Source organism: Hoplias malabaricus, chromosome X1 (genome assembly GCF_029633855.1).
Source record: "Hoplias malabaricus isolate fHopMal1 chromosome X1, fHopMal1.hap1, whole genome shotgun sequence".
In the NCBI taxonomy this organism is placed as follows: Eukaryota; Metazoa; Chordata; class Actinopteri; order Characiformes; family Erythrinidae; genus Hoplias; species Hoplias malabaricus.
This window is the reverse complement of record NC_089818.1, coordinates 16153636-16166064: the sequence shown is the minus strand read 5'-3', so window position 1 is coordinate 16166064 and position 12429 is coordinate 16153636. Positions and strand designations below refer to the sequence as shown.

The 12429-nt window shown below is 42.5% G+C and overlaps 1 protein-coding gene across 1 annotated transcript; it reads left to right on the top strand.

The window, feature by feature from the left end:
• Positions 1-2290: 2290 nt before the first annotated feature.
• LOC136675664 (exocyst complex component 3-like) lies at positions 2291-12262 on the top strand. The gene is made up of 13 exons (XM_066652354.1): positions 2291-2433; positions 3570-3722; positions 3864-4083; positions 4272-4953; positions 7161-7278; positions 7622-7747; positions 8822-8922; positions 9093-9203; positions 9608-9749; positions 9842-9964; positions 10257-10418; positions 10994-11115; positions 11249-12262. Exons 2-13 carry the CDS (start codon positions 3579-3581, stop codon positions 11436-11438), a joined length of 2241 nt encoding a protein of 746 aa, XP_066508451.1. The 5' UTR covers positions 2291-2433; positions 3570-3578; the 3' UTR covers positions 11439-12262.
• The last annotated feature ends 167 nt before the right edge of the window (positions 12263-12429 follow it).

The following is a 12429-nucleotide window of genomic DNA, read 5'->3' as shown; positions in this document are numbered from 1 at the left end:
TTTGGTTTTAGTTTTTTATGTTAGAGAAGTATGCACTGTGTTCTGGGAATTTAGCTGCCATGGGTTTGACTTTCCGTCTTTTAATACACGCCGTGTTTACACTTCTCTGTGTCAAAGGATCAAAAAGGAAATTTATCAGCAAAAAACAGTATTATGCAGCTATAACGTTTTCATTACACATTATTGGCTTTACAAGCACCATGTTTGTGGTTCATCTGTGTTGTTTTCATATATACTGACTGTTAATAACCTTTTGTCAGTTGTGTAACTTTGTAGGGTAAATTAATTATGTATTTTCTTTAATGACTTCAACAAACTCATTTTGCAGTATATTTTGAATATGGTTCTCACACTCTTTTCTACACAATTTAGCTGCTGAGCAGCAATCACTGAAACGTATTTTTTGTGCTTGTATTTTTGAAAATGTAAGAAATAAAATATTTTATTTCCCCTGGGTGAGTTTCAATTTAGTTATATATTTCATATATTTATTTATTTATTAAATTGTACATATGCATCATTCTTCCACTTCAGTATTCTAGAGTTAAAGATAGGAATGATGATTTCATACAGTGATGTATTTTAAATTTAGACTTTTCATGCAAGGCAGTATTTATAATACAAAAGCATTATCCACCAAAGGGTCAGTCAGCAACGAGGCATTTTGACTCTGCACTTGGCGTCCAGTTCTCAACATAAGAGTGCAAAGTATGTGTTTCACTGCCTACTGTGAAACATAATACTGCAAATGACAATTAAATATTATTGACTTTCAAGCCCCCAGATAGCACTGTCAGAAATTAATTCATTCATTTATTCATTCATTATCTGTAACCGCTTTTCCAATTCAGGGTAGCGGTGGGTCCGGAGCCTACACGATATCACAGGCGCAAGGCAGGAACACACTCTGGAGGGGGCGCCAGTCCTTCACAGGGCAACACACACTCACACCTACGGGCACTTTTTGAGTCGCCAATCCACCTACCAATGTGTGTTTTTGGACTGTGGGAGGAAACCCACGCAGACACAGGGCGAACACACCATGCTCCTTACAGACAGTCACCTGGAGCGGGACTTGAACCCACAACCCCCAGGACCCTGGAGCTGTGTGACTTCGACACTATCTGCTGCACTGTCAGAAATAGTTATGCTAATTTTGAATAAACCAAATGGGCTAATGAATATATCGGGAATCCATTGTCATTAAAAGGCAAAGTTCACAACAGTTCGCCATTTACTAGCTTTCCAGTCCGTTTGTGTGCTCCAAACTGTGTTTACAAAGCCCTTGTGTCTGTAAATTAGCTTTAAAAAAAAAACTAGCTAGAATGCTAGTTTCTCTCTCTCTCTCTCTCTCTCTCTGCTCATGGCAGAGCCATCTAGATTTTTATAGACAATGAAGAGAACTCCAAACCTTGAAATGCATGAAGCAAGATGAGGATATTGCTCTATTTCTGTTCCATAGACGGGTAATATTGATTTATTTTTTGCAGCTTTGGATCACTTATGGTAACAATATCTCCAAACCTGGGAGACTGTGAACTGCATTACCAAATGTGCTACAAAATTATACACCTCGAGTTACAAATGAATTTCTGTGGTAATTCAAACAGTGAATAAAGGCTTAAAGACAAGCTAATCTTCAGCCACGTACAAGTCATTATTTTACCTCAAATCATACCGTTCCACCTTAAAAGATGCAGAGTTTAAACATTTTCCCCACAATCGTCTTTCCCTTTAACACAGTCTGTAGAAAAAAAAGCAAACTGAAACTAATTGCTAAGAGTTCTGTAGGCCAGAGGTCATGTCATAAATGTTCTTTGGTGAAATGAGCCTTTTCATTGTGTTTTCAGAAAAAACTCATCACATTCTCTGTGCCAAAAAGAAAGTGACCATCTAGACTGCTGTCAACAAAAATGCGAAAGCCATCATCTGTCATGGGATAGATTTGCATGAGCATGGGTGACTTGCTTATGTAATAAAACACCAATGGTGTGGAGATGTATACTAGGACTTTAGAGGCACATATTCTGCCATCAGTATCAGAGTCTGTTTTGCTGCAGCTTACGAAACAAAATAACAAATATGGAAGATAAAGATGTGTAAATAGAAGTAAATGTATTTATTAGCAAAAGTTTACTTCAAAGACAAATTGTGTAAAATTAAATGAACTAAATGAAATGTAGCGCTGGCCAAAACCCTGGTCTGCACAAAGCCTGCGCAGCCGTGAGAGCCGTGTTGCGCATATTGTGCGCAGTATTGACGTCGCTGATGCGCACAGAGGCGTTGTTGGGCGGCGCAGCAACCAGGAAGATCCCGAGCAGAGACAGAAATAACACTAACAATATCAGCCATAATATTAATAACAGCAATATTAATATGATATCATCTCAGCGCAGAGCGACACGGAGGTCTTAGGAACACGGCGGAGCCTGGGTAGAGTACTCTTTTGATGGAGTTAGCCGCCATTTCAGGGTTGTTTTTGAGTCCGGCGCTGGGTCTGTAGCTTCAGCCGCGTCCAGAGGGTTTTGGTTTGTGTTTGTGAATATTCATGGATTAAATCAGGGGTTCTTCACAAAGCATGACTTCTCTGTTAGACAGATAACTTAAGCCCATCAGCTCTTAACCGACACGTTTTACTTGAGGCTTAAAGACTCCCTCCAGTGTACATTAACCTTGTTAGCATGACCGTGTGGTGGTGTTTATGTACCAGAAGGCACATCCTGCAGTAAATAAGCAGTCAGTGCTGTGGTCAAACATTTAAGCTTTGAAACTGCTTTGTTAACAACACAAAAACTCTCAAAAACTTGGATTCAGACAGCTAGAGTTTCTGACGTCACACTCCTAAGGAACCAACCCTGTCAACTTTGGGGCAGGGCTTTCAAGCTGCAGGCAAGTTTCTGATTGGACAGTCTTGATTTGGACTTGTTTTATTTGGTCAAATCAAGAAATCCAGTTTTGTAGGGTGCCTCCATTACCTTTCATATAGATAGTGTAAGCCTCGTGTCAAATATTTTCAAAAGAAAAAGAGTTAAAGGACTTTCCAATTTCATGGCCCTCTAGACTTAAATTATCTAGTGAACTCATCAATCTTGCTTCGTAGAACAACCCCCTGCTTTGAGAAGTACCCCACCCCCAGCCCCGATTCTCGTCATAACTGTCCTTCAAGGCTCTATTAAAGTTGTCAGTGCATTTCTAGGAATATAACATTAATGGCATAATGTTATTGTTAACTGACAGTTCTTTTATTCTGGACAAATTACAAGAAGAGCCACTTCACTCCTAAAATAGAAAAGGTTTTCCTGCTGTGAAAACCTTTTCTTAATAAAACGGATGCGTTAAACTACCTAAAATTTGACATATTGTGGATCCCTTCCTTTTTTGTACTCATTATGTGCTCATTAAAAAGCTTGTATTTTAAGAATTCCCTGAAAGAATTTTAACCCAAATAATGTGTAATCTCTGGTATTTTCGTATCACGTTATACACATTTTGAGCCATAGTGGCCACCTTTAACTCTGTCATTGCAACTCCATCCATCATCCCTCTCTTCTGGGTCTTTTTTTGTGCAGGTTGCAGTCATGGAGGAAACAAACAGAGAAGCTGTGGCCACTGCGGTGCAGAGGGTGGCAGGGATGCTACAGCGGTCAGATCAGCTGGACAAAGTTGAGCAGTACAGAAGAAGAGAGGCCAGAAAGAAAGCGTCTGTAGAGGCCAGACTTAAAGTGAGATATTAGTTTGTGTGTTTGCTTGCCTTGACTGCTTTTTGGTATATATATATATATATATATTTATATTATGCCAACACTTCCTACAATAAATATAAGTGTCATTACACTAAATGCTGTCTTCACATCCTCTCACAGGCCGCTATCCAGTCACAGTTGGACGGAGTACGAACAGGTCTCACACAGTTGCACAACGCCTTGTGTGATGTGAAGGACATTCAGAACTCGCTGGGTGATGTCAGTAAAGACTGGAGGCAGAGCATCAACACCATTGAGAACCTGAAGGATGTCAAGGATGCTGTGGTCCAGCATAGTCAGCTGGCCTCTGCAGTGGAAAACCTCAAAAACATCTTCTCAGGTGAAAGCTAGCTCTGGTGTAGTGCATTGAGGAGCTCTGTACTTGTCTGGTTGACACCTACGGCCAGCAACGGTCAAATCTTAACATACATCCTGTTCTGATTTTTAGAAACAGATGTCTCCAAAAACTCATATGATTACGCCTAACAAGGGTACTAATACTTGACTCAATTTCTCTCTCCCAAACAGTGCCAGAAATTGTGCATGACACCCATGACCTGATTGAGCAGGGCGAGCTCCTGCAGGCCCACCGTAAGCTGATAGATCTGGAGTGTTCCCGTGATGACCTGATGTACGAGCAGTACCGCATGGACAGCAAGAACACGCATGACATGAACTTGATCCGAGCGTACTTCGGCCAGGTGCAGGGTCTCTCTGATGAGCTGGCCAAGCAGCTGTGGATGGTTCTGCAGCGAGCTCTGGTCACTGTGCGGCGAGACCCCACCATGCTGGTGTCGGTGGTGCGCATCATCGAGCGCGAGGAGAAGATCGATCGCCGCATGCTGGACCGCAAGAAGCAGACAGGCTTCATCCCGCCAGGCCGACCCAAAGGCTGGAAGAGCAGAATGAACCAGGTCCTGGAAGGCACAGTCAGCGCCCGCATCGAGAGCACCCAGTCGGAGACGCGAAACTCGGACAAGATGTGGCTCGTACGGCTGCTGGAAATCACTCGCAAGTATGTGCTGGATGATCTGATCGTGGTGAAGAACCTCATGGTGCAGTGCTTCCCTCCACACTACAACACCTTCCAGCTGTTCTTCGACCTCTACCACAGAGCACTTTCCGCACGCATTCAGGAGCTGGCCTCCGAGGATCTGGAGGCTAACGAGATCGTGTCTCTTCTCACCTGGGTTCTCAACACATACAAAAGGTTGGTCCGCTCAGAGTGTCATGTTTTGGCAGAGAATTGAGGCTTTTAGAAATAAGTTTACAGCAGTCAGTTGTTCATTATGGCTTGAAATGTACTCCTGTATTACACTGTACACCCAGGTTCTGAGACTTAAAGGCAGAACATGCTCTCTCCAAGTTTCATCTGCTGATAACGTGTTGTCTATAAGGTGCCTGCATGGATGATGAGGAGAGAGCAAGGCCCGTTATGCTCTGCAAGAGATCCACCATAAAAAAGAAATAGCTATTTACACAGATGGAATATTTTTAACCGCATGGAAAAGACAGAAGTTAGTGGAAATATGAGGAAAAGCCACAAATATTTAATTAATCAGTAAATGGGGACCATATTGTACCCCTTTCCACATGTGAGCACAGTTCTGGGTCTTGATGAAATGTCTGTGACCTGATTTGGTCAAAATATCACAAGGATAAAGCACCACAGCAGCTTTCTGTTGTCCCCCTGCCTATACAGCACTATACTGAACAACCCTTTTCAGCACCTGTTCCTTTAAATGATAATGGGCTGCTCACAGTTCACTCCGACCTGGAAAGAAAGAGGAGTAGGTTCTTCAGCACGAACTGTGGCATTGTGTGTGTGCGTGTCAAGGTTCAGTAACTCAAGAATGAGCTCAGAGTTTCACACACAGCGTTATCACCCAGGGGAGCTGGACGGGCTCATTTGTGCTCCATTTGTGTGTGTTTCTGGGGCTGTGTTTGGCTCTGCGTTAGTTTCTTTGTTGTTTACACACACATTATATCTCACAGAGAGAGGAGGGCTACTGAATTTGTCTTATTCACATGAGTGTGTGTCTTTGCCTGAAATATTGTGAAGGGAAGTTGTGGGGAAACATTTTGAGGCGTTTGTGTGTTTATAAAACTCCTTAAAGCTGCGCACAGCCGCCTTAAACTTCACGTGCTTTACTCTAATGTTACATTGAATATATAATCATTTGTGGCCTTCCTGTTTTTGAAATTCCAGAAACACCTCTGTGACAGTGGCTATATGGCTTATGACAGTCCGGCAAATCTAGGCTTGCCTAGTTTTCTTTTTTCTTGTTTCTCAGTGCTTGCTCTGTTTGTTTTGCTCAGATTAACCTTGTCCCTCTGCTTTCATGTAAATGTGGATCCAGTGCTGTGGTTAAAGTGACTCGGACCAGGGGGTGGGCCACTTCTAAAGCATCTGCATTGTATGTGTTGTATGTGTATGTGTATGTGTATACAGTGTGTGTTGGTAGGCTCCAGATCCCCAAATTAATGTGTAATCCGCTGAAAAATTAATTTCCCCTTTAATGAAATGGATATGTCTCTTGCTGTTATCATTCAGTCCAATCTGCTTTTCAACTGGGGAAAATTACTCACTGACCTTTGACACTGAGGGGCATTTTACAGATAGATCTGACTCTCCAAAAAGTGAAATTCAAACTCATGCTCTTATTTTTCCAGACTTTTTAGATTTCCTGAAAAACATTTCGGCTGAACCTCTGTATCTGATGGTGTAATTGAAGAATCATATGTTATGATCCGACATGAAAGGAGCAGATATAAAAAAACAGTCTGGCTGTTGTTGAGTGAAGCACAAAATGGCTTCCCAGCAATGATTCCATTATCACATTAAACATTTCCATTGAGCTTTTGAATACGAAGTGATTTCTGTCATCCTGATTCTATCTGCTGAACTGAAACCCAAGCTCTTAATGGAGGCAGTGTGTTCATGATCCCATCACTGCTCTATTCCTCTCAGAGCCGTATGTAGGAGACCAGAACTGCCTGAGAGCAGCCCACAGCAATTAAGGCAATATTTAAACCACAGGTGTTTAGGACTTTGACACATCTGCAGCTTGGGAGCAGTTACTGAGGCATAGGAGGAGCATAATGTAACTCTGTGTATCACCTGACGTGAAGAGAACATGAGCTCAAAGGCGGTTAATGCACAGCAGTTTTAAAATATCACATTGTGATTATAGTGGTGTTAAATATTGACGTTGCTTTATGGGTCCAGGTGAATTGAAAGCAGCAAAACCTTCATATGATGTGGATAAATGTTCCCTGCATCATTTTCCTCATAGTGCAGGGGATGTCAATGCTGTAATGTGCTCTTAGGAACAGTGCTACTGTTTTCTATATTAAAAAGTGTTTATTGCTCATCAGTTTTCATGTCTGGGAACTCTGCATTTGTGTACGTTTCAGTGTGGAGATGATGGGCCATCCAGACCTGTACCCAGAGTGTGACGTCAAGCAGTTAGAGCCTTTGCTGCCTCAGGAGATGGTGGACGTTCTCCTTGGCAAATATATGCAGACATTCACGGTGAGTACATTCACAGTCACATGCACTTTCACACTATCTCTCCATCGGAGGCAAAAAAGGTCCTCCTCACACCATCTAATGTGCTGCCTGAATTTAAATACGTTCAGATTGAAGCCTCCTAAAGGATGAATCATGCTTCTGAGCTTGTGAATCTGCGAGCACTTGAGTGATTCGTTAAGGGGTAGGGTCCATCCAGAATGCACAGAAAAAACCAAGAAGCATTTTTTTTTCTCTCTCAACAGAAATTAAACCTAATTTTGTTTAGTTCTGATTGGAGTTAGAATGTTGCTTTAGAAATGTTTTGAGGTTGTAACTCTGTTCCTTGCTGTCTGTCTTTCAATAGTCCAACATCACAGGGTGGCTGCGGAAAGCTCTGGAAACCGATAAAAAAGACTGGCAGAAGGAGTCGGAGCCAGAGGCAGATCAGGACGGCTACTACCAGACCACTCTTCCCGCCATTGTCTTCCAGGTACAGTGACTCCGGTCCAGATGCGGGACTCAGCGTTTTTTTCTGTTGTTTATAAAGCTCAGGTCAGATTCAAATTCACATTTAGGTTTCTCAGAACTTCCTTTACACTTTTACATAATCTTTGGCCATTTCCCCTGATTTTATTTTATAATAGAGTCACTTACGTTGTTGCTGGTTCAAATGTCAGTCAGAATAACAGGCACAAAAATGTGAAGTTTATACTAAGAATTTACCAATTAAAATCACTTGATCAGTAGATGTGATTTAAATGTAAATTGAGGAAGTATAAAATGGGTATTTCTTCTGTTTATTTATATGGCTACTTTAATAAACTTTGCTAGGGTGAAGTGACTAAAATCTGATTTATTGCCTTAATGTGACAGATCTGTGTTTTTTTCAGAACTGTGCACCTGACGGACCCAATCTTTCCAAATCAGATTTGACTCACTTTTAAGTGTCCGATTCGTGGGCCCATGACATTAAAGGCTAAGCACCACTTAATGGACCTCCATGAATATTTCACATTATTTTAGTTACTGACACATATAACTATGAATTAAAATGAAAATAGCAGCTTAATTTGCTTTAAAACTGACAATTTTCGTAATTTTGCATTAAATTAAGTGCAACTCCTAGAGTTGTTGTCCACCATCTACGTCACATGCAAGACGCCTATTAGAGTTTCCGAACACCGTTGAGGGTCTTTTAAACCTTATTCCTTGAATTAGTAAGAAATAACATGTTTTCTGACTATCAACAAACACAAGTTAGGAACTCAAATTCCACTGTATTTATTTGTTTGACACTTTCATAGAGCTGGTGCTTAGTCTTTAATATGAATGGAAGGCATGCCATTTCAGGGCCAGATTAATTCACATTACAGACGGATACAGGTCACTTACATTTATTAATGTGAACCGTAAACATACACAAATCCCATCAAAGCAAAAATCAGAATTGATTAATAAGCCTTGTGATATGAACATAGCCTGTGTTCTGAGGATGTGCGGAGAGGAGTGTTTTTCATGGTTGTTGATCTTTTTCTTCCCCTCTCCCTCTTTTTTTTTTATTCAGATGTTTGAGCAGAATCTGCAAGTAGCGGTTCAGATCAATGAGAGTTTTAAAGAGCAGGTGCTGAGACTCTGTCTGAAACAGATGACCTCATTCCTGGTGAGGTAAGAGGGGACCTTTTCACAGCACACAACCAGTTTCTCCGTCTCTTCTGCAGAAAAACCCGCTCAATGCTGGACGCTTTAAATATGGGATTTTCAAAGTCATAAAATATCACAATTTGTACAATTAATTGGGGTTGAATTTACCAATACTCATACTTCTTTTATCCCAGGTACAGGGATGAGGCCATTGCCTACAAGGAGGAGCACCTGAAAGATCGACAGCTTCCACAGTGCTACGTTCAGTACATGATTGCCATTATCAATAACTGTCAGACTTTTAAGTAAGTTTTGTTGAAAGGTTTAGCATTGTGTTGATAGCAAACGGAACCACAGAACAGCACTTCTTTTTATTCACATATTATTATTTAATATGGTCTTGATCCTCGGTTTGAAACCTCCCACAGTCCAAAAACACACGTTGGTAGGTAGATTGGTGACTCAAAAGTGTCCGTAGGTGTGAGTGTGTGTGTGTGTGTTTGTGTTTGTGTTGCCCTGTGAAGGACTGGCGTCCCCTCCAGGGTGTATTCCCGCCTTGCGCCCAATGATTCCAGGTAGGCTCTGGACCCCCCGCGACCCTAAATTGGATAAGCGGTTACAGATAATGGATGGATGGATGGATGGATGGTCTTGATCCTTTGATGTTAAGCTACATATTTGACCCACACTGAGGGATTCTTCCCTTTAGGGAGTCCATAAACAGTCTGAAACGGAAATACTCAACCTCATCAGAGCCCACCCAAAACGACGTGCAGATCGAGAAGACCCTGAACGAGGTGGCTAAGGAGGGTTGCCAGTTCCTGTTAGATGAAGTCTTTCTGGATTTGGAGGTAGGGTCGATTGCAGAGTGAGACTGTGTCTGACTGTGGTTTTCAAGTTTAACCCAAATTACACTCACTGGATTCCCTCGGTGTCTGAACAGCATCATCTCAACGAACTGCTGACCCGCAAGTGGCTGACTGGCTGCCCTGCAGTGGACACCATCTGTGCTACAGTGGAGGACTACTTTAATGATTTTGCCAAGATCAAGAAGCCTTATAATCAGGTAAACGGTTTTTGGTCTTTGATGTGAGAGGAAAAGGAATATTTCATATCTTCATATCCCTACCATAAAAAGCTAAAGGTGGCAATTTGTAGGACATTTTAAAGCAGCAGTTAACTAAACCACAAGGTATTTAGAGGTGGTGATTGTAGATAAAGCTGTTTAAAAATACACCAGAGATGTGCCAGGTTTCTATAAGAGTTTTCCAAAACAAGGCCTGGAAACATGTGCTAGACTGATATCATTTGTATTTGTATTTGTGTGTGTGTGTGTGTGTGTGTGTGTGTGTGTGTAGGAAATGACAGCCGAAGCTCATCGGCGTGTGGTGGTGGAATACCTGAAGGCCGTCATGCAGAAACGCATCACATTTAAAAACGCAGATGAGAGGAAGGAGGGAGCAGACAGGATGATCAAAGAGGCAGAGCAGTTCAGCTTCCTCTTCAAGAAACTCTCCGCTGTGAGTGACATTTAACCTGTCCAAAAACTGACCTGCTGGGTTTTAAAGGAACACTTTGTAGTATTTTTAACCATCATTGTAACAATTCGGTGTTCTCCCAGTGTCCGAGTGGGTTTCCTCCGGGTGCTCCGGTTTCCTCCCACAGTCCAAAAACACACGTTGGTAGGTGGATTGGCGACTCAAAAGTGTCCGTAGGTGTGAGTGAATGTGTGTGTGTGTTGCCCTGTGAAGGACCTGCGCCCCCTCCAGGGTGTATTCCCGCCTTGCGCCCGATGATTCCAGGTAGGCTCTGGACCCACCGTGACCCTGAACTGGATAAGCGGTTACAGATGATGGATGAATGTATTAATTCGTTGTAAAAGTGAGAACAGAGACTCATTGTCATTGCTCCTCCAGGCTCAACACTGCAGAAATTGCACTATGTAACTTTAGGAAGAGGGTAGGAAACCATCACCCACTATCCTCAACCACCTTTGTTTTGAGGACAGTGCTGTAATCTTCCCTAGTGTTCCTTTAAATGGTCATGAAAATGAAACTGATGGCATTTATCAGACACTCCATTTGTGTGTGGTCAGGGAGAGGACACAGACTGGCTGTGCGGCTCAATCACTGCCATCGCAGAGGTCTTTAAACTGACCGATCCCACGCTTCTGTTTCTGGAGGTGTCCACACTCGTCTCCAAGTACCCGGACATCAGGTGAGCTCGTGTTGGGTGTCATCATCAGCGGCTCGTCTCTCTGACCTCCTTCCTTTTCTGCTCTATTGCAAATAAAAGTACTGCATGTGGGTAAATACATCCCTCATTCGCCTTCACTCTGTCTTTACTGTAGGGAGGAGCACGTCGTGGCCTTGCTAGCTGTTCGAGGCGATGCCACTCGTGATATGAGACAGATGATTGTTGAGACTCTGAGTCAGAGTAAACCGTCTGTCTCCACCAACTCTGCGCCGGTCTTCAGAGATATCACCGTCCCAACTATATCTTCAATGACGGCCATGGCTGTGCCCAAATTGCTAAAGTAACCCTCACCAGGACTGACCGTAGACCTCTGGGCAATCAGCAGACTAACAAAGCTAACCTGAGAACATGAGCTCGCAGTATGAGGCACACCCTCTGCAGTGTAAAAGAAAGATGGCTGCACCTGATGTACAGTAAACTTCCAAAACGTCTTTATTTGTTGTATTTGGAACACTAAAGTAATGCGCCGCCTCCTTCCTGCTAATGCTGGGCTGAATGGATTGGAGGATAGTTCCTTTGGCATTTCACTGCTTCTGTGTGATTAAATAATAATAATAATAATAATGTCACAGCCAACTAATGCCCGTTTCTCACACGAACCAGTAATGATCCGGAATTTACCCGGAGGAGCTGTGTGTGTGAACGCGACCACAACATTCATCTCATACCTTACCTGGGCATTATCCTCCTCGAGCCCTAGTAAATTTTCCGGGTAAAGTCAGAGTCATCACATGTGAGTACAGCACGGGAAGTGGTCTGGAGTTTCACCTTTTACAAGAGCTGTGCATGAGCGTGCCTGAGGCTGAAAATCTCCTGCTGTGAGCTGCATGTGTGAACGACCGTTCCAGACCATCTCCGGACCCTATACTTGCACTACAGTTCATGTGTGAAAGGGGCATTACCGTCCTGAATGATTAATGCTTCACTGAATGATATTTTCATTCATCTACAGTTCTCATTCACCGATGGGAAGCACTACTTTGAGGACATTATTCAAGGAAAAATATATATTTTGTGAATGTCAGATTGAGAAGTAGAATGGGAGAAATCTGCTGATTAAGATGATTAAAAGATGATCTATGACGTTACAATCCAGATTTCTGGTTCTTTTAATTAGTGTGAAGCTTATCTCGTATAAAGACAGGCCGATGAAAGACTGAGGTTCTGTCCCATTGTTCACACCTTATTTTGTTTTCACAAACAGCTGAAGGTGTACACTTCCAAGGAAGACACTGGGCTCAGGGAAACATGCCATGGCTGATCTGTAGGCCAAAC

Coding starts and splice junctions, on each gene's coding strand:
- LOC136675664 (XM_066652354.1), top strand. CDS start 3,579: ATGGAGGAAACAAACAGAGAAGCTGTGGCCACTGCGGTGCAGAGGGTG. Junction 4,084..4,271: donor CCTCAAAAACATCTTCTCAG/GTGAAAGCTAGC, acceptor TCTCCCAAACAG/TGCCAGAAATTGTGCATGAC. Junction 4,954..7,160: donor GTTCTCAACACATACAAAAG/GTTGGTCCGCTC, acceptor TGTACGTTTCAG/TGTGGAGATGATGGGCCATC.